The sequence below is a fragment of the Columba livia genome, chromosome Z (genome assembly GCF_036013475.1).
Source record: "Columba livia isolate bColLiv1 breed racing homer chromosome Z, bColLiv1.pat.W.v2, whole genome shotgun sequence".
In the NCBI taxonomy this organism is placed as follows: domain Eukaryota; kingdom Metazoa; phylum Chordata; class Aves; order Columbiformes; family Columbidae; genus Columba; species Columba livia.
Window position 1 is genome coordinate 26,885,109 of NC_088642.1, and position 20,492 is coordinate 26,905,600.

Below are 20,492 nucleotides of genomic sequence, written 5' to 3' on the forward strand. Positions count from 1 at the left end.
TGTTCCAGTTTGAACCCATTATCTCTTGTCCTACCATTAGTTGTCACCAAGAAGAGCCTGTCTCCATCCTCATGACACTCACCCTTTATATATTTATAAACATTAACGAGGTCACCCCTCAGTCTCCTCTTCTCCAAGCTAAAGAGACCCAGTTCCCTCAGCCTTTCCTCATACTCCACTCCCTTAATCATTTTTGTTGCTCTGCGCTGGACTCTCTCCAGCAGTCAGCCACTCCTCTCAGCTTGGTGTCATCAGCAAACTTGCTGATAGTACACTCTATTCCCTCATCCAAGTCATTGATGAATATATTGAATAATACCGGCCCCAGTGCTGACCTTTGAGGCACTCCACTGGACACAGGCCTCCAACTAGACTCCACAACACTGACTACAACTCTCTGGCTTCCTTCCTTCAGCCAGTTTGCAGTCCACCTCACTACCCGATCATCCAGTCCACACTTCCTCAGTTTAGCTGTGAGGATGCTGTGGGAGACTCTGTTAAATGCTTTAGTGAAGTCAAGGTAGACCACATCCATCACTCTGCCATCATCTATCCACCTCATTATGTCTTCATAAAACACTATGAGGTTGGTATCTATATATTTTAGTTCTATATCTTAGTTGTAATTAACCTCCTGCTTGTAAAGTACAGTGTAATTCTAGGTAAGTCCCTTTCACTGTAGATACAAAGCACTGACACACAGCAGACTGACACATGATCTGTACTGGGACCAATACTGTTTAATATGTCCACTGATGACACAGAGTGGGACTGAGTGCACCCTCAACAAGTTTGTGGACGACACCAAGCTGAGTGGTGCAGCTGACACACCTGAGGGACAGGATTCCATCCAGAGGGACCTGGACAAGCTCGAGAAGCAGGCCCATGCGAACCTTACAAGGCTCAACAAGGCCAAGTGCCGGGTCCTACACCTGGGTCAGGGCACCTCCCAATATCAATACAGGCTGGGGGATGAATGGACTGAGAGCAGCCCTGTGGAGAAGGACTTGGGGGTATGGATGTGTGAAAGATTGGACATGAGCTGGCAAAGTTTGCTTGCAGCCCTGAAGACCAATTGTGTCCTGGGCTGCAACAAGAGGAGTGTGGCTGGCAGGTCAAGGGAGGTGATTCTGCCCCTCTGCTGTGCTCTCATGAGACCCCACCTGGAGTCCTGTGTCCAGCTCTGGAGCCCTCAGTACAGAACCTGCTGGAGAGTGGCCAGAGGAGTCCATAAAAATTATCAGAAGGATGGAACTCTTCTCCTCTATGAGAACAGTTGCAGTTGTTCAGCCTGGAAAAGAGAAGACCTTATTGTGGCCTTTCAGTACTTAGAGGGGGCTTACAAGAAAGATTAGGACAGACTTTTTAGTAGAGCCCATAGCAATAGGACAAGGGGTAATGGTTTTAAACTAAAAGAGGGGAGATTCAGACTAGATATAAGCAAGACGTTTTTTACAGGAACAGGCTATAACAGGCTGCCCAGAGAGGTGGCAGATGGCCCATTATGGGAAAGAGAGGGCTCTGAGTAACCTGATCTAGTTGAAGATGTCCCTGCTTATTGCAGCACAGTTAGACTAGGCAACCTTTAAAGGTCCCTTCCAACCCAAACCACTATATGACTCTATGACTAAGAGTGAAGACAATTACACGTACGCATGTTTTTAAAAAACATTACATTTTAAGGAAGAATGTTTTACATGCATTATTTCATAGAAAGTTCTTATCTCACTAAAAAAGTTTTATTAGATTTCTCTGTGGGGCAGATTTAGCTAAGACCCATTGGGCTATGTATTTTAACAATTCTAAAATTTACAGACTCTCCATACAGACTCTGACCATAGAGGGGGCTGGGTAGGAAGAAAGCACTGTTGTTGAAAGGAGGATTTTCCTAACTATTGTGCTTATTTAGAGAGGAGAATTATTGCCTTGAGGACCAGGTTTCCCAGAATGATGTAAAAGCATGCAACATCCAACGACCTTCAAGAGTATGATTATTACAAGTCATCAACCAACAAGCCTATTAGCACACCTGTTCTGACACTATCTCCTTTTCTTAGAAGTTGACCTTGATAATCTCAGAGAAACTTCACAATAACATTAATTAAGGATTGTAAACCACTATAAGCAAGGGGTATGCATCTCTGAAGCATCCTCATTAATGTTTATAAGTATGTAAAGGGTGAGTGTCACGAGGATGGAGCCAGGCTCTTCTCGGTGACAACCAATGATAGGACAAGGGGTAATGGGTACAAACTGGAACACAGGAGGTTCCACTTAAATATGAGAAGAAACTTCTTCTCAGTGAGGGTAACAGAACACTGGAACAGGCTGCCCAGGAAGGCTGTGGACTCTCCTTCTCTGGAGACATTCAAAACCCGCCTGGACACATTCCTGTGTAACCTCATCTAGGTGCTCCTGCTCCAGCAGGGGGATTGGACTAGGTGATCTTTCAAGGTCCCTTCCAATCCCTAACATTCTGTGATTCTGTGATTCTTAGTCAACAATTGCAGTCAAAAAAGTAATCACGTGAAAGCAGCTATCAGTATCTTCAGTACTGGCCTTGCAGCTGGTACAATCGAGGAAAGGAAAACACAGGAAAAAGCATGGTCACTGCCTAGAAGTTTATTATTTAAAATATGAACAGTCAAAATTAAATAGCACTAAAACAGAGAAGTAGTTTTGAGTGTAATGCTATGGTAATAACTTTTACTGATACAGACAAGGATCACTACATTCTCCATAAGAAGTCAATTTTCAAGAAGTTAGTGAACAGAAACAAGTGAGTGGCTGGAGCACAGGCTTATTTAAGATGTCTAAAAAGCAATGGATACTGCCGAAAAGGTAAAAACAAATTAAAAAAAAAAATTGGTTGTCAGCGTCCACTAGGAAAAATTAAGGGATAAAGTGTACAGCACTAGAAAACAATACCTAAATGGGAGTGATTTGAAGTCTTTGTTTCACATGTTAGGCAGATTCCATGTGTTCTTTCATCCTTGGCTGACAATCAGATCTTTTATTGTCATGACATAAAATTTTTTTCTCAGAAAAAAAAAAATCCACTTTTTGGCAAATTTCTCATAGCACAGCATTCTGTCTACATGACAAAATGAACAGCTACATCCTGAACAACTGAATAAACTATTTTGGTCACACACAGTGGTTATTAAAGCAAGTAGAAAACTGAGTCACTCATGCTTTTCATGCATATTTTTTTACAATATACATTTTCCCGCAGAAGTAACACATGTATCTTGAGGGCTTCATTACCTTGGTTTCAATTTTAGTTTGCAGGACAACAGCCCAGAGGAAGGGGAGAGAAGCTGACTCAAATGACAAAGTAGTTGCTCCTGACATATCTTAACTAGACCTCCTCTTGTTACTGTTCTCCATGCCAGTAAGGTAACATCCACATAACAGATTCCAAGACAAAGATAAAGTAAAAAAAAACACATCAGGAAAGTAAATATCCTACCTGTTTATCTGCATGTTGCACTACTCACCCATCTCTTTTTCATTTCAGCTCTTCTGTTTTTCCTGCCTTCCAAGCCTGCTGCAGCATGACTGCTATGTAGAGTCACAAGAGTTTTTGTGACAGAGAGTTTTTTAGGCACCTGAGGTGTCACTGGAAAAACAATTTCAACTGAAACAATACCTTTTAAAACCATACACAGGAATATTTGTCAAGTACTTTTCAGAATAACACTTATTTCACAGTAGTAGTACTCCGAAAGCAGATCTGACACACTAAGTGGGACAATGCAAATCCTGACATTGAAACCAGTCACCTTTCTTTTCTTTCATCAGTGAAGAGGCATTTTTACAGCACTATTCATCTTATCCTATACAAGATGTCTAAAAAAAGGTCAGGTTGATCATCCCCTTTATAAAGAGTGCCTGTTTACTACTACAGCCCATATCCAGCCTTAGATTATTGACTGGTTACACAGGATCCTACCCCATAATAAATCAATATCTGATTCTCCAGAACTATATAGACTTTCACCACTGCTGGTAGAGACAGCATGCAGGATCTTCTGGTCTAGAAACTGAAGCAGGGAAGACTTCACTTTGGTTTAGAACCCAAGTTTCCTAGAGCTGGGTGTGTATTATTGAACAGCTCTGGTATTCTGCTCAGCAAAAGACAGGATTGCTCTTCCTGACCAATAGCCACAGCATCATAGGAACACATCCTAAACACTAAACAGCATGTTTTATTTGCTTGCTAAAGATTTCAATTATTAATCAAGAAATCAATCTTGTTTAGTTTCTTAGATTTTCCAGGAAGCTCTTCTTGTACATGTATATTCTTGTAAACCCTTCCTCATTTCCCCCTAGCATAGCACTGCTGGAAGTAGGAGACAGTGAGTTCAAAGGCTCATTTAACCCTCCCTCAGATCCCTCTGTTGTTGACAAACAGCCTCCCCTAGAGTCAGTTCTTCTACAGACCAAGTCAGAGTCCTGAAAGTTTGAACCGTGCTCTGAACGGCCCTTAGATAAGCCTTTCCCTAAGGTGAGTTAAGTTTGCCTGTCTCTTGGCCACTGTCCCTTTGTCAATACCCAACACTTTATGCATTGGAGGTGAGACAATAACACAGGGAAAGCGTTTCCCTCAGTGAGCACACACTATACCACACCCAGGCATGCGGACTGGTCCAAGTTCTGCAGTTACAGCTAGGTCTGCAGTAGCTGTGGATAAGTCAAAGGTGAAACAGAAGAAAGAGAAATAGAGAGGTATGAATCTTCCTACTCTCCTGTCAGTTATTGCTAACTATTCCAGATATGAAAGTGCAGCTGCACACCCTGTGCACTTTTACAGCCCAGTGCAACTTAAACCCAGCCCAACACAGCCCCATCATAGAGGAAAAAAGATTGGTCTGCACCAGACATGGCTTAGCTGGGGATGAGACTTTTTGTCCTCTCTTTTCCTTTCACCCCCTCCCCCCCGCCCTTGATGCCAGCTGTCTGTAGGACCTGCTGTCCTAGGCTGTCTGCACACTGGTGACAGTGACCTTTGGCCCAGCTTTCCTCCCGTGACAGCCATGTGCTCCTGCTCAGAGGACACTGGCCCTGAGCTTGCTCTGCCTGTGAAAGTCTGCACAGACTGCACCTACGCCCAGAGCCCCCGACAACCAGGGCACGGGGAGAAACAAACTACACCTTACACTAACTCCCCTATCCAGGTTATCCCCTAAGTCCCTGATCCCTGAATGAGGCCATTCCTTCGCATGCAGTCTGACCTGGAGCCTTCCCAGCTGTGCTGAGGAGCGGGGGCCCTCCGGCGGGACAGAGATGGGTCAGGCAGCAGGCTCTGCGCCGCTCCCTCGCACCTCCTCTCCTGTGCGGCTGCTGCCATCTTGTGACAATAGGGCTGCTCACCACCGCAGCCCTGGCCGCCAGCTTCCTCTTAATGGACCTCTTAAACCTGGAGTACGTGGTCCCTTCTGAGCCTGGGACCTGCACATGTGAAAGCAGACAAAACACCTCAGTTAGTCATTACTTAATGTCATTCTGTCCCTTCACACTGTTTTGAGTTTTCCTCTGCCACGCCACATGGGCCCAGCCCAGCTCAGAGCAGCAGGCCATAGAAATGCATGTTGGGCTGAGACGGCTCCAGCAGTCAGTCACCTGGGTGGAAAAAGAGTGAAATGAAAAAAAAACCCACAAAACAGAAAGAATCAAATGTCCCCTGAATCAGCTGTCTCACAAAAGGCCTGTGGCAGAGAAGAAAACTAAATTTGCATCATTCATGCAGTAGGCTACAGCACCAGCCTTTGAAAGACCCAAAGCATCTTCAGACACTTCATGCAGTACCCTGGGTCTGGTGTTTCCTGAGAGACGGGCATTTGGGCAAAGCCACGTATCAGCTGTCTGGAGTCAGGCTGGTTTGCTGATCTTCACCCAAAGAACTTAGCTTACTTCTGATTCCTGAGTCTTCTCACCACTGCTGTGCCTTGTTCATCTTATTATTTCATATGTTATCTTACACTTTTTAACATATTAAGATATAGTAAATAAAGACTAAATGACAGTTGTATATTTCCTACCTCCAAATTCATTCACAGAGCAATTTGTGTCAGGAAAAAAAAAAAAAACACATAAGAGCGTATCAAAATTTGAAATGTAAGAGCCTAGATAATATTGAACACAAGATTTTGTTTTCCAGACAGCTTTAAAGCAATGCTTTAAGGAAAACACTGAAAGTAACAACAGTAAGGAAGCACACTAAGTATAATGGGCTTCCAGATCGTTATTAGGTACTCCAGTAAACAAATATAACAGATTATATCTTGTAATTTTTGTTTATCTCTGAAATAATATTAGACAAAAGTTCCAAGCTGTTGAGATGTAACTTAGACACCAATATTTTGCATGGATTTTCTGAAATCAAACACATTTAAACATTATTTCCCAAGCATCTCTCTGTTACATAGAACTGTGTAAGTCTTGTTAAACAAAATGAACATGGACCTTAGCTATTAGAGAACATAACATAAATGTTTGAACATACCACTCTGATATTGCACAATCAAGGATCTTTGAAGTGATCTCAAAGTCAATGAAAAGCAATAGGCCCCTAGATTCCAGGCTTCACCTTTAGAAAGTCCCATTCTATTTTCATCCTTGAAAATATAGCCTCTGAGTGCAGCTAAAAATCGGAGTGATAAGAAAAAAAAAAAAAAAATGAGACAGAAATCACTCTTCAATGATGGTTTGAACTGGGAGGAAAAGTCAGCAGAGACATACAAGCAACACAGGCCAAAAGACTGTAGCTTAGAAAAGCCAAAGAACAGAAATGGTGAGGAAGACAAAACAAAATCCTGACAGCTGAGAGGAAGAGAGGGAATCACAAATGGACAGACAGAGGGAATAACTAAGCAGGGAAAGACAGGGAAAAAAATAGAAAATGTTGGTTTTTCCATAACTGAGTAGTAACCAGTACACGTTGATGTGTCTTCAGAAACTAAGACCAACAGTCAAACATATTTAAAATATAAAACAATAACATTACAACAGATAAAACACCAGGCGTGTGTGGCTCTAAAGTACCAAGTGTCTTTTACAGTTGCTTCAGCAAACCGCCACTGGAGCTGACTGGCTTAGACCTGAGATTCTCAGCTAACTCACTCTTCTCTCCTGCAGACATTCCATCTTCTCCTCTCAGCACAGATAGCTGCCCCTTAGCCAGCAGCAAGTAAAATACCAACTATTTTCCATCATCAGCCATCCTTTCCATTACAAAGCAAACACTTCCTTTTCTTCCCTTATGCCATCCTATAAACAAGGAGGTTTTCTCTGCCCCATATGCTGTAAAAGAGTTAAAAAAGCAAACCACCTGTGATCACACAGTCCATTAGGATTAATGATTAAATATTGGGATGATTACCCCTCTAGACAGGGTAAGAGTAAAATAAAAATCATACACTATTGCATGGAGGTTTGGGGTGGTAAGGAAATTCGTAAGGACCATTTGTTTTGGCCAGTATTTGGGTCCTTTGAGGATTGGATTTGCCAAGCCTTGAATCTTTATGTTAACTCAAAAGAACCATTTAGTCAAGAGGAGAGTGATTATGCGTGCTTATGGATAGGATCAGAAACTAGGATCAACTTGTATCAGTTAAAAGAAAAGGGGGATGAGAAGCACAGCTGATGAGTGGCAGGACAGTGGCTGTAAATGGGGTGGCTCCTGCCGTATTGCTCTCCTTCCACCTGAACAACTGGCCCAAAACTGCTTCCCCGGGTCAGTCTGACAGCACAGGTACCTGCTGCTGAACAGCCCTGCCTGGGACACGCGAGGGGCCCCGGGGATGTGCGAGAGCTGCCCTGCAGACACACACAAGCAGCCCCTCTCAAGACAGCATGCTAACGCAGGGTACCCCACACAGCCCAGTTAAATAGAGCAACCACCACCCTTAGGTGATGGGAACGCACGTGTCATTCATCCCTTCTTTTTCACAGACTGAGAGATTTCTGTACTTTACCCAAGAGCTCTGAAGCCCAGCAAAGGCACTGTGAAATGAAACAGCCAGTCCCGCAACTGGGACAAGACGAGCAGCTTTTTCTTTTCAGTCCAAGCTGGGAGTTTCGTATTTCAGCTCCTCCTTCACATTCCAGGCCTGCCCAGGCTCCCCTCCAAAGGTTTTGAAAATGGAGACTCTCACAACTACTTATCCTGTGAAATATTCAGTGCCCAAAGCCCGGGTCTTTGTTGTCTTTCTGTCCATGGTTTTGTGTACCGCCATTCTCTGCCTGCTACAACTCAGATTTTTTAAACCTAAAATCAAAGATTTTTATTCTTTCGAAGTCAAGGATTCACGAGGAAGGATCATTTCCTTGGAGAAGTACAGAGGGAAAGTAAGTTACAACTTTATCTCTTTGTCTTGAATCTTTACTGAAAGACAGGCCTCCTTTTGTAGGTTAATGAAAAGTTTGATTATGGAAATTTTCAGCAGATTTGTGCTAAATTCTTGTTCTTCAAACGGCAAGCTGGAGAAGAATTTATCTTATCTAGGCCTGCTCCAGGAATTCACTATTGGAGCTGATAAATCAAGAAAAATGTTCTTTTGTATTCTTTGCTGTAAAACAATGTAGCCTAACAATGGCATCTGTGCATTTTATTCTTAGTTAAGAATGGTAGCATGTTATGCTGAATTCCAGAAGTTGATGTAATAAATATTATTTCAGTGCCTGTCGTAAGTATATTTTTTACATGCTTATATTTAAACAAAGCTGTAAGTTTAAGTTTATCCATTTACCGATTTTCAAAACAAGATGTCTGAAAGTAAATATCTTCAGCTGCTATCATCTTATCCACTTAATGAAATTATGATCATAAAGATTAAATTCAGCCTTCAGGCAAGAATGAGTGTGGTAGTCAGATATGCCATTTTAAGACAGAATTGTAATCTCTATGCCATCTGTAGGGTTTTTTTTCTTACTACTCTTACTTCTGTTTTTCTGAAGGCAACTTTGGTTGTAAACGTGGCCAGTTACTGCCAACACACAGACAAAAACTACATTGCGCTGCAAGAGCTACACAGAGAGTTTGGTCCCTCCCACTTCACTGTGCTGGCTTTTCCCTGCAACCAGTTCGGAGAATCAGAGCCCAGCTCAAGCCAGGAAATAGAATCTTTTGCCAAAGGAAACTACGGAGTAACCTTCCCTATTTTCCACAAAATCAAGATCCTAGGATCAGAAGCAGAGCCTGCCTTTAGATTTCTAATAGGTAACTATTTTCTTTTATATATTGAGCAGCCTGTAACCATGGCATTTTCCATAGGTTCCAGCTGAGTTAGTTTGTCAGGCCTAACCTAAGAAAACATTATAGCTGTATCCGGAAAGCATCCATTTCTCCGCAATGATTATAAAAACAGCCTACTGTGACCAGCCCAGCTGGCAATATCTGTTTTGTGGGCATATAAACTTGAGTGCAAAGACTCGCACCTGCAAAACCCTATTTCAAATTTTGTATGTTGGAAAGCAGCTATTCTTATGGAAGAAAATGTAACTATAGGTATCTTAATATTACTGAAAGATTTTACATAAACGTGCTGATGAGAAGATTCCTTTTTAGCTATCATGTGTCCACCATTATGTAAACTGTATTGTAAATCAGAATTATATATACTGTAGTTCCTTATAAGCAGTGATTTGCATTAATTTGTCTCGTGAACTTCAGGGCCCAGCCTTCAAATACTCCTGTTACAGTAAGCATTTACTGACTTAGAGCCTCATATACTCTCACAAGCAAAATGAAACCCACTTCAGTTGACAAAAGAGCCCACAGACCCAAAGCCAACTTAAAAAGCCTCTCTGAATTCTCCAGGGCTTTGCCAGGTCTTTGACTTGACATACATCACACTAAACACTTCTATATGAAAGAAAAGATAATTGGAACATAAATGTTCTCTGTCACATTATTTTAACTAGAAAATAAGGTAGGAGAATGCCCAAACCTGTATTCCATCTTCATGCTCCAAGACAGGATCACAGCTACCCAAAAAGTGCTACATACACTTTTCCAGACTGTTAGAGCCACAATATGAGAGATTCTAAAACATCCCTGTCTCCTCCAGTTCTTTACAGCTCCTTTTGTCAGAAAGCAATTTCAACATCTAAATTAAATCTTTCTTACACCACTTAGGCCTACTGCTTCTTGACATGTTCTCTGTGATACCTCTTGTGTACTTGAAACATATTGTCATTTAAGTGGTCACAGTTGTCACCATAATTGTGTTTCTTCCTGCCTCTCCTTAGGCACGTCACTAAAGACATCTGGTAAAGCCTCCTTGCTCCAAGTTGCCTGATATCCAGTGGAATTACCAAATGCACTCTGGAGGTGGCTCTCAGTTAATTGTAGAGCAATCACTGCAGTCAGTATCTGATGTTACTACCTATATAGAAACAGAACTGCCATACTCACTCAATCAGTTCTTGTTTGACATGCTGTCTACCCACAAGAAGGAAAATATCCTCTGGTACTTAAATACTTTAAAGTAAGGACTTTCTTTTCTGCTGTTTCACCTGAAATCACTGTGCATTCCTCAATTACAGAAGCACCTGTTTTCTTTTTGTAGGTGTCTTGACAATAGTTGAACACCTTTATGCTACATTCCCTTGTGACTGCAACTGCTAGCTACCATTTGTCCAGCACTGTCAGATAGTCTAGTGCAAAAAATAATCCACTGGCAGCATAAACATGGTGCCATGGCCTCTACACAACTGCTTCTTGCTTTCATAGCAGCAAGGTACCTTGTTGGGCCAGTGCAAGGCTCATGGCCTCACCTTTCCTAAAACAATGTCCAGCTTCCTGTGGTTTTGTATGAGTTATTCATAGGCATTAATGAATACTGGAAGAATATTCAGAGATGGTGTTATGTTACTTCGAGACTGATCCGACATAAAACAAAAACTCGAAGATATAGTTACTAGCTGGGCCAGAGCCTCCATGACATGAGTTTTACTGTACCTGTTTGCTTGCCATGGTGTCCCTTTACAGTCCTGACATTCCAAATATAGTTCAGTGCACTGCTTCTAAGAATCACTGTAGGATTCAGCACTGTTCCCCACTGGACATCTGTTCCCCAGTTAAAAATCTCCTAGAGTTTTCTTCTAGTTCTTCCCTCAAAAAGAGTTTTCCCTCAAAGCTTGTGAGACTCTTGAAGGACAAAGCCAGAGTCAGGGAACTGTTTCTGCCTCCTCTAGGAGCCATAGTTTCCTGATAGCTCCTTGATCGCAGAAATTGTCTTGCCAGGTATTCATGATAGCAGAAGTACCAGTAAGGTTTTGCTTCATGGGATGAAAGGAGCTGAATTAAGCCATCACCAGTATGTCCTCCTGCTCCCATTTCACGTCCTCTAAACCAAGATAAAACTGGGGATTCCCCAAATGATTATGCAGCCTTCATATCCTCCTGCCTAGGAAGCAGAGTGTAGTAAAATTAGGAATGCTTAAACAGTTTCACAAGAAAGGGAGAGCATTATTCACCTCCCACTTTTCAGATCATTAACACCGACCCATAAATCCATTCCGAGACTACTAGGAAAGAACAAGGTGGGATTACTTCAACATAAATAGCTGAAGAATCACTACAGGGTAATGAAACAATTACAAGTCTAAGTCACTAAAATGATCTGATGACATTCTTACAGATTCATCAAAGAAAGAGCCTCGATGGAATTTCTGGAAGTACCTTGTCAACCCTGAGGGTAAAGTTGTGAAATTCTGGAGACCAGAAGAGCCCATAGAAAGTATCAAGCCAGAAGTAGCATCATTAATCAGACAGATTATCGTGAAAAAAAGAGAAGACCTCTAAAAAAAGCCATTCCCACTGTGAATTCATTTAACAGCATGGGTGCACAACTTCACTACATTCCTGGGAAATGCTGCTAGAAGCTAAACCATGAGGTGAATTTACTTATCTTTAGTGTTAGTCTTTTCATCCACAGTATGTCCATTAATATTGCATTGGCTCCTGCAACAGCCTTGAGAACTGCTGAGGTTACTGAGCATGGCAAGGCACTCAGTACTTTCCATGAATGGACCTTCAATTTGCATAATGTTTCTGAATGTTTCTTTAAATGCTGACAATAGCTAATTAGAGTTGTCACCAGGAGAAGAGCTAAGAAGGGGATTTGTTGATAAATTACTCAATATTTGCACCAAAGAGTTTTGCTTCCCATCTACCAATAACAAAGAGGTTTTGATATTCCACTAACACATAACTGCCCTGACTGAAAGACATGGCACCCAGAGGCATCATACCAGGTTTTTAAGAGAGAAATGTAACTGAACATACCAGCTTTGCAATATCTTCTCAAGGAAGATTACTGAAATGCAAAGCTGTCACCTTAGTTGTAAAAAACTGTACATAGAAAATAAATATTATTATTAAAAGAAGAATCACAAAAATATTTCCTTGCCTGCTTTGTATTTTGATCCATTTTACATTTCACCTTTACTGCAAGATCTTCAACCTCTTTGCCCTTGTACATACATTTGCACTGCAGCACAGTGCCTCAGCTGTGAGCTCTGCTGGATTACCAGCCTTCTCACCCAGGCAAAGGAAGGGCCTGTGTGAATATACATGGTTACTTAGAGCAGGATTCAACAGGCAGTGAAAGTCAACAGCCTGGTACTCACACACATCTTTTTAAGACCATGCTCCCCAGCCATCTGCTTCAGATCTCTAGAATAAAACAGCAGTCTTCAAGCAGAGGTAGAACAAGAGGGTGACTCTTCTTATCTTGCAATCTCACCAGTTCAGCATTACCTGCAAACTCACTTCAGCTTCTGCTGTTCTGTTTCCAACTGCCAAGTGTTTTGATTTGTCTGTTTTACAAAGGAAGACAGTAAATTGAAATAAGGAACCTCATTCCAGCTGTTTAAGTATTAAAGGAGGGCTGAGATAACAGAAACAAGGGAAAACAGTGTCTCAGAAGAGTTTTCTGTATCAAAAAGGACTGGCAGCATTAGTGCTGTTCTCCTGTAAGACTAAAAGTGACTGAAAGTAAGTGAAGGGCATCAAAATGTTTTCCAAGAATGATGGCCACTTAACTGTATTTAAAAGGTGAGAAATTCAAATGCAATTTTTAAAAAGTATTTTTTCCATTCATTTACTGAATTAATTGAGAGTTTTTTAAAAAAAAAAATGGATAAGGACATCATAATATTTAGAAAGAAAAGCTAGATATGGAGGATCACACAAAATCACCCTCAATAATGACAGCCATCATTTTGGAAGTGAAGTCAAACCTTACGCATGACAAATACAGCCACTTTCAGAGGTCAGTTATGGTCTACATAAGGATCTAGTTAGTTCAAATGCACCTACTGCTGAGATTTTAGACCAATCTCTGAGCTGTTTGCCATTAGCCAAATCCATCAAAACAGTTCTTGTGCTGAGCTACCACGTTTTACTCCAGTCTCCTTGCACAGGTGCAGTCCCAGGCTCAGGAACATTTAGCAGACGCTATCAAGTGATTTTTGTCACATGTCCCTGCTGCTTTGATGGCGCAAAAAAGATAATTCAGATATGGATCTTCTCCCCTTACTGGGAGCAGTCTAGATCCCATGGAGCTAAGGGACAGGATGCAATGTTTTTCCCATAAATGGTTGGTGATACCTTTACTTGAAAACGTATGACTAAAACATGCATTTCCACTCATGTGCACTGCTATAGCTACCTGTGTTTCATATCACTGAATAGAAAAAAAAAAAGAGGTAGATATAAAGAAATGTTTGGTGCTGTTCGTGGAACTCCTGAAAAAAACCTGTTTTAGTACTGATAGTGCCTGATAGTTATTCAGCACACCTGAAATTCCACTTAAGTTCTTTAAGCACCCTACGAAAGATCAACAGTGTAGTATCATTTTCTATTTTGGAAGGGATCAGGAGGGAAGAGAGTGTGCACACCTTGCTTGTGATTCACTCCCTAAAGCCCATCTTCTTCTTTTCACAGGATATACTAATCTTAAATAACTCAACGCCAGAATTAAAGTTAAATTTCCTGTTATTTAGAAATAGCATGGAATATTAGCAAATGAGTGGACACAATTATTTAACTCACTCCTTCCTGAATTACTTTTACTTCAGATTCCTAGAAAAAGGTTTTGTTTGAGAAAAGAGTGATTGAATTTCTTATTTCACTGTTTGGTCACAATCTGCTATGGCCATCTTATGTAGAAATGTGAATATAGGTACCATCAAGTCCTGAATCAAAACAGAGATTATGTTTTCAAAGTTTACTGTCAATTAGCATCCGTCAAAAAACTCAGTATGCTTGTATTACTTATTCACCATGAGACATAATAGCTCTTCCAGTGTAATACTCAGGGCAGATCACTGATAAACTAATAACTTATTTCTTAAAACCAAGTTACCAGTAACCCAGGATAAAAACAAAGCATCATTAACTATAAAATCTACACAGACTTGGAAAGGTGAATAAATAAAATGAAAGTTAGAACAGTTATACAAGCATACATTTACCTATAGTCAAAAGCCAACAAAGTAATATGAATACATGTTTGTATAATTATCCACTTACAGTTCATGTAGCATATAAAAAAGCCCTAAACTACAAATGCTATAAACAGATTTAAACCTATTTATTGGATTCTTAAATAATCCTACCAATTTAAGATAATACTGCTCTCTGAAGAAGGTTAACAGTTCATTCTGTGACTGCTAAAGTTTCTTTAACTCCATTTGAGCATAACCTGTTACATCTTTCTTCCTAACACTTCCTTCACTCCTATCTCATGCTCCCCTCAGTGATTAGGTCTGACTTATCATAATTGTTTTGAACAGATATGATTTGCCAGCTCCTCTTCCAAAAAAATTGCCTGGGAATGCAAATATTCTAAATCCATTTCAGTCACCAGTTGGACATGTCCCAGTTAATTTAAGTATTATCAGAAAGCACTTATTTGCTGAGCCCATACTTCAGTGCCCCAGCAAACACTTGTGATGTAACAGAAACACATTCACATAGGGCCCAAACCTGAAATTCCTACTTAGTACTTAAATAATTTAATAAATTATTTAGAAACCAGTTGGATTAGCTATCTAAGTGTATCAAATACAGTTACACTTACTTTTATACCCTACATTCACTCAGTTTGCATAACCTTTCAGTCAGGGGAGCTTGGCAGGAGATGGGCATGCGCTTGGCCCATAGCAGCTAAGGATACAGTGAGGTATTTATAATAACAGTGCCTATATTCTTGTCTCAGTGATGTGTTGATGTGGCAGTGTAGTCAGTTGCTGGTGTATGAAGAACAGCTAACTAACAATACACTGCCTCATCACCACACACAGCACAAGGATCACCCTAATTCTGCACGCCTTCACAAATGCTGATTCCTTTTCTCTTCCTAGGAGACCTTCACTTTGCAAGACACATATAGCAGCACCCAGATAAAGCAAGTAATAACAGAGAGTTTCACGTGGTGTAATTGCCTGAGGTGCCAGGATGAGGACAGAGGTAACACTCTGTTGCGATGTCTGATAGAAGCTTGCAGTGTAACATGAATCAAAAGGATCAGTGTGCTTCTAGCCTTTATTCTTCTGAAGTATAATATTATGTCCTCTTCAAACCGTGTCTTGTAGTTGGTGAGACTATGTGCACTTGTTTCAACGTATTGCTGTTCACAAGTTAAGTTATTCTGAGAAGCAAGGGGAAAAGAAAAACTCTAAAGTTGACTTCTCTTTTTATGGAATGGAAAAATAATTATTTTTCAGATATAGCATTCAGGCAGCTAGTGAAAGTGCCCTTAAGTCTTTCCAGCTTCTAATTACTCAGTAAAAAACAAAAAACAACATTAAAAAAACAAAACAAACAAAAAAAAACCCCACACACAAAAAAACAACCACTTGCATTTTGCTAAGTATGTTTATAAAAAATTTAAAACACAAAATTTAAAACTCATCTGAAGTTTTTAACATCACTTCTTTTACCTTAAGAAAACTTCCAGAGTTTAAAATTGTTTGAATTATTTACCTGTTTCAAGTATTCATAAACTTCTGCTTCCTTTGTATTGAAAAGCAGATGAAAACCAGAGTCTGAATCAACTAAAAATTCTCACAGGTCTTTGGATAACGGTAGATAATGGAAGTACAAGCTACTGCTACCATACCAAAAATGAGCCTGTCAAAAATAAGCAATAATCATGTGGACCCAAAAGATTCCTTATACAGAAGTAGTAGCTCTCCACTTCGATGATCAAGGTATGTGGAAAAGGATAGCAACTGCATGTTAGCTGATGTCAGAATTTCAACCAGCTAACACACACTGCCATCCCATCCCACACAGATGCACCACCTGCACTCCTGGAAATTAGAACCCTTGCACTTTGCACAGGAACCACCTTTAAACAGCAGTGAGCCAGCCCTGCAGCAGGTGGCAGTGCAGGAGTGACTGCTCCATCCAGATACGGCAGCCAGCTAGCAGTACACTGCCTACCAGACACAGACTCCATGCAGAGCAAGATGTCTCAAGAAATAACATACCTGAAAACATATCTTGTTTTCTACCTAAATCCAGCATTGCTCACCTTTTTTGAGGTTCAAGTTTCATATATGTATATATACAAGTTCAAGTAGTAAACACTGTCATGAAATAAACAGCACAGGTAAGTTTCTCATTCAGTAAGACCTGAATTATAGTATAAAACCTATGTGGAGAATGACTAGATTTAGATCCCAGACTGTCCAAAAGGAGCTGGATGGTTTTGCAAACAATTTCTTGCCTTAGTTGTATTAGCAGGAGTATAGTATGTTGTCTCCACAACTTAATTAGCATCATACACATTTATTTCAGTCTTTTCTCCCTTGGGCATCCATTTATGGTCGCTGGTGAAACACTGACCTTAGCCTAGATGAGCCCAGAGTCTACCTCAGTATAGCCAATTTTAAGTTACTTTGAAATTAGAATTAACATTGGCTATTCCATAGTGCAACTTAACTTGAGGTGACGAGACCCAGTGCACCTCAACTTAAGTCACCTAATGGAGGACACAAAGATCCCAAGATTCAAGCTTATGGATTTAGGCTGGAAGGAGGTAAAAGTTTATCTACAACATCCATTTTGATAGAAAGCCCTTTGAAGTCATGCTGGAAAGTAGCCACGAAGTTAGACATTGTGTATAAAAGTCTATTAATACGAAATTCAAAGCCTTCCCTTTGCTTTTTAAAAAATGGTTTTAAATCACTCTAAATAAATCTCAACTTCATACAAAACACAAAACCATTTATACTTGCCTGAGTGCTGCTGTTATCAGCCACAGAAAAGCATTCGCTAATTGACTTCTGCTTGTTCCACAGCAAGAGGAGGCCACCTGAGTTTTCTACGGTGCTTTTGAATGAAACAATGTGGAGCACAGCTAGCAGCTGTTGACACATCAGACACAACAGCCAGCTAACATGCACTGCCAGACTGTTACATTCTCTTGAATTTTGGCCATTCGTTGCCCCTCATCACCACCCTCCTAAAGTCTCTTCTCATGGACCCCAGTCAGTGCTCACTTTAACAACACAACTTTTGCCATGGAGTCACTTACATAAAATGTTTATGTTGGAGTGACATTCTCAGCATGCTGGTGGCTACATTTCTGTACTGTTACTGTACATAAGGGCACATTGCTCATCTCCTGTGTCGGTATTTTCAGTGTGGTCAATTCCTTTTAAGCCTTCACCTCCCACTCTACCAGTTTGCATATTACAGTCTTACAAGGTTTTGTGATTTATGTCAGCTGCCTTGTGTTTTGCCTCTTACTTACTGGCAAGCATGTTGTTTGTGATTAATAGGTCTTCCACCCATGTTCCTACTATACACATGAGTTCTTTGTTGCCCCTTTTGTCTTTACCAGCCTCTAAATGTGGACAATTCAGCTTGCACTGACCATAAAAAGACAGCTCTGTAAATCCATACAACCCCTTCGGTCAGATCAAGTAACTTTTGCTTTTAAACAGCAAGCAGTCCCTCTAGGAGAGAAGGAGAGAAGCCCACAGGTGCCTTTGATTCCTCCCCTCAACAGATACCATTTCACCATAACCTCTGTTTTTCTGACCTTTCACATGTTACAGTTAAGGAAGTGTGATAAGGATTAATAGGAAAGGAAAAAAGAAAAAATTTCCCCCAAATAAGTGATTTTTGACAGTTTCTTCCTCTCCCTCCCCCAGAGACATAAAGAGGGGAGCTCTGCAGCGCACAGGGGAGCGCGAGAGCCTGCACCTGCCCTTACCTCAGCCGCTCCCTGCAGGCTCTGGTCTCCTCTCCACTCCGTGTCCTTTCCAGGTGTTCTCATCACTTCCTCCTTGAAACAAACACAGAGGCATAACACTCAAACGCGTGGCTCACAGTTTCTCCGCTTTAAATCACCCTCCGCCCAGCCTGGCTGCTTCAAGCTTGCCCTGGGAGTCACGGCCTTCGGGACCGGGCAGGGCCTGCCAAGCCGGCTCCTCGTTCGTGATCCCCCAGGTCCCCACAGGACACGGTTACCCAGAGCGAATCCTCATCCCTCCTGCTCCCCCTCCATCCCCACAGGGGCTGACTGAACCCGCCGCCGCCCCAGCCGAGGTGACCTGACTTCGGGGTGGGTCTCTGCGGGGGAAGACCGCCAGCCCATAGGGCTAAACGGCCGGGCAGGTGTGGGCAAGGCAGCCCACACGCATCGCAATCTATAGGAAAGGCAACTTATAGCCCAGCCACCGCTCAGGGCGCCGGCGGCTGCTGCTGCTGCCGGAGATGCGGCGCCAGCCCCTCCGCCGCACACGCCGCACCGCTCCCCGGTGGCTGCCGCCGCCCTTTAAGCAGCCCGCAGGTGCGGCCGGCAAGGCGGCTCGGCCTGGCCCGGCCCAGCCCGGCCCGCCGGCGGGACGCAGCGCGCCCGGGCTGCCCGGCGGCGCCAAGGAGTGGCGGCGGGCGGCGGCAAACGAGCGCGGCGCGGCGGGTCCCTCAGCCGCTTGCGAGGAGGCGGGGGGCTGGAGCGGGTAGGGCTGCGGCCGGTGCCCGGCGGCCCTGGCTTGTCCCCGCGGAAGGGCCGGCGGCGAGGCCATCACCCCGAGCGCCGCGCTCTGCCCCCGCCGGGCCGGTGGGTCAGCTCCGTGCCCTCTGGGGCTGCCCCCATGGCCGTGCCATGCTCTCGGCGTGCTGCCGCCTCAGCCCCGGGCTGGGGAATGGAGCGAGGGCAGCTTGGGCACACTCCCCGTGCAAAACCCCTCATGTCGGTTTGTTCCTCACTGAGGTTTTGCCCTGTGGTCAGGGATCGGGCACGACCCCCCAGCAGCAGCCTCAGAGCCAGGCCTGGGGAGCAGAGCCTGGCTGGCCCATTCTGAGAGCTGAGGCCTCACATGGCACCGCATCTGTGCAGTGGCCTGTCCTCCATCCACGGTCCCCAAAACCAGAACTGTGCAAAACCTAACCACCGCCAAACACAACCAGACTCCTACCCTGCAATCATATGCTTCAAAATAGTGGTAGGAGAGAGTGTTTATCAGAATCAGTTTATCCCTAGCAGATGATTTGCTTATGGACATGTTTTATGGAGTGCAGGTGACAGGAGTATTGTATGTGCCCTTAGGCACTCACTTCACCTGAGAAAACCTGAACACAGATTTGGTAGGAAAGAAGTCCAATGTTTTTGTTGGAGGGTAGAGTTTACTTAAATCCTAAAAGGTAGGAAAGAGAGTTTTGTTCTGTTTTGTTTTGTTTTGTTTTTTATACAGGGCAGTCCTTTTTCAGCCCTTGTATCCTTTCAAAATTCGAAGTGATGCCACTTGGGCTTTCAAGAAACGGGGCTGAGAGCCACACAGCGTGTAGAAGAAACCAGTTTCCCTCTTTCTGGCTTTTGGCTCTGAGAATCAACATTAAAAGTGTTGTTTTCTAAGAGTAATAAACAGAGTGCTGCAACAATGAGGAACGACAGGCACCAAGATGCAGACAGGATGCATGCAGAGGCAGAGATCTTGTTCAGGAAGGAGCCGGGCAGAGCACAGAGCCGAGGCCCTCTTTATTAGCCATTGACAGTTCATAGGATTTACAGATGCGGACCTGGACTAAGATATTTTATCAGTAATTGTTATTAAAAGCACGCCACACTCCTGTCTGTTTCAGTTACATTCCCACTCATTCACAGACCAGGCCCAACAACATTCACACATCACATGTACTTGGGGCGGTTATCCAGCCCAAGATACTGTTCTCACGAGTCTGGGATATCATTGTTATGGGAAACGTACTTCAACACAACCTGTCCATGGCCCTTTATATTTTGACTAGATGCTATGATCTAATTGTGTTAGTACTATTTCTTCTTTGACCGTCCAGGCGGTTGTGTTAGTATTGATCTTCCCTTATCATCCAGGTGGCTGGAACCGCACATCTTGCTTTCCCACGTCTTTGCTTTCCCACAGAGTGCCACTTTTTTAAAATGTGCTCAAAGTTTTCTTCACTGTCTTAGAGTTTCACTTTTTTCTTCCAGGAAAACAGGGGA

General features: G+C 42.6%; 2 protein-coding genes across 3 annotated transcripts in view; one reads left to right on the top strand and one right to left on the bottom strand.

The window, feature by feature from the left end:
• Nucleotides 1-18,808, bottom strand: part of CDC20B (cell division cycle 20B) — a 37,243-nt gene extending 18,435 nt beyond the window's left edge. The window contains exons 1-4 of the mRNA XM_065045218.1: nt 18,710-18,808; nt 18,243-18,314; nt 5,238-5,454; nt 3,501-3,622 (exon numbers count right to left, since the gene is read on the bottom strand). Of these exons, the coding sequence (XP_064901290.1) occupies nt 3,501-3,622; nt 5,238-5,454; nt 18,243-18,305 (402 nt within the window). The 5' untranslated portion in view covers nt 18,306-18,314; nt 18,710-18,808. The remainder of the gene's footprint in view (nt 1-3,500; nt 3,623-5,237; nt 5,455-18,242; nt 18,315-18,709) is intronic.
• On the top strand, nt 7,976-12,410 carry GPX8 (glutathione peroxidase 8 (putative)). 2 transcript variants are annotated; one of them, XR_002411453.2, is made up of 4 exons: nt 8,093-8,352; nt 8,962-9,223; nt 10,255-10,493; nt 11,649-11,787. XR_002411453.2 is itself a non-coding variant. In XM_005500889.4 (3 exons), the coding sequence occupies exons 1-3, from the start codon at nt 8,146-8,148 to the stop codon at nt 11,810-11,812; spliced, it is 633 nt and encodes a 210-aa protein (XP_005500946.1). In that variant the 5' UTR covers nt 7,976-8,145; the 3' UTR covers nt 11,813-12,410. The 2 variants fall into 2 exon arrangements, 1 of the variants encoding a protein (XP_005500946.1); XM_005500889.4 differs by lacking the exon at nt 10,255-10,493 and having other exon boundaries at nt 7,976-8,352; nt 11,649-12,410.
• Nucleotides 18,809-20,492: the final 1,684 nt, after the last annotated feature.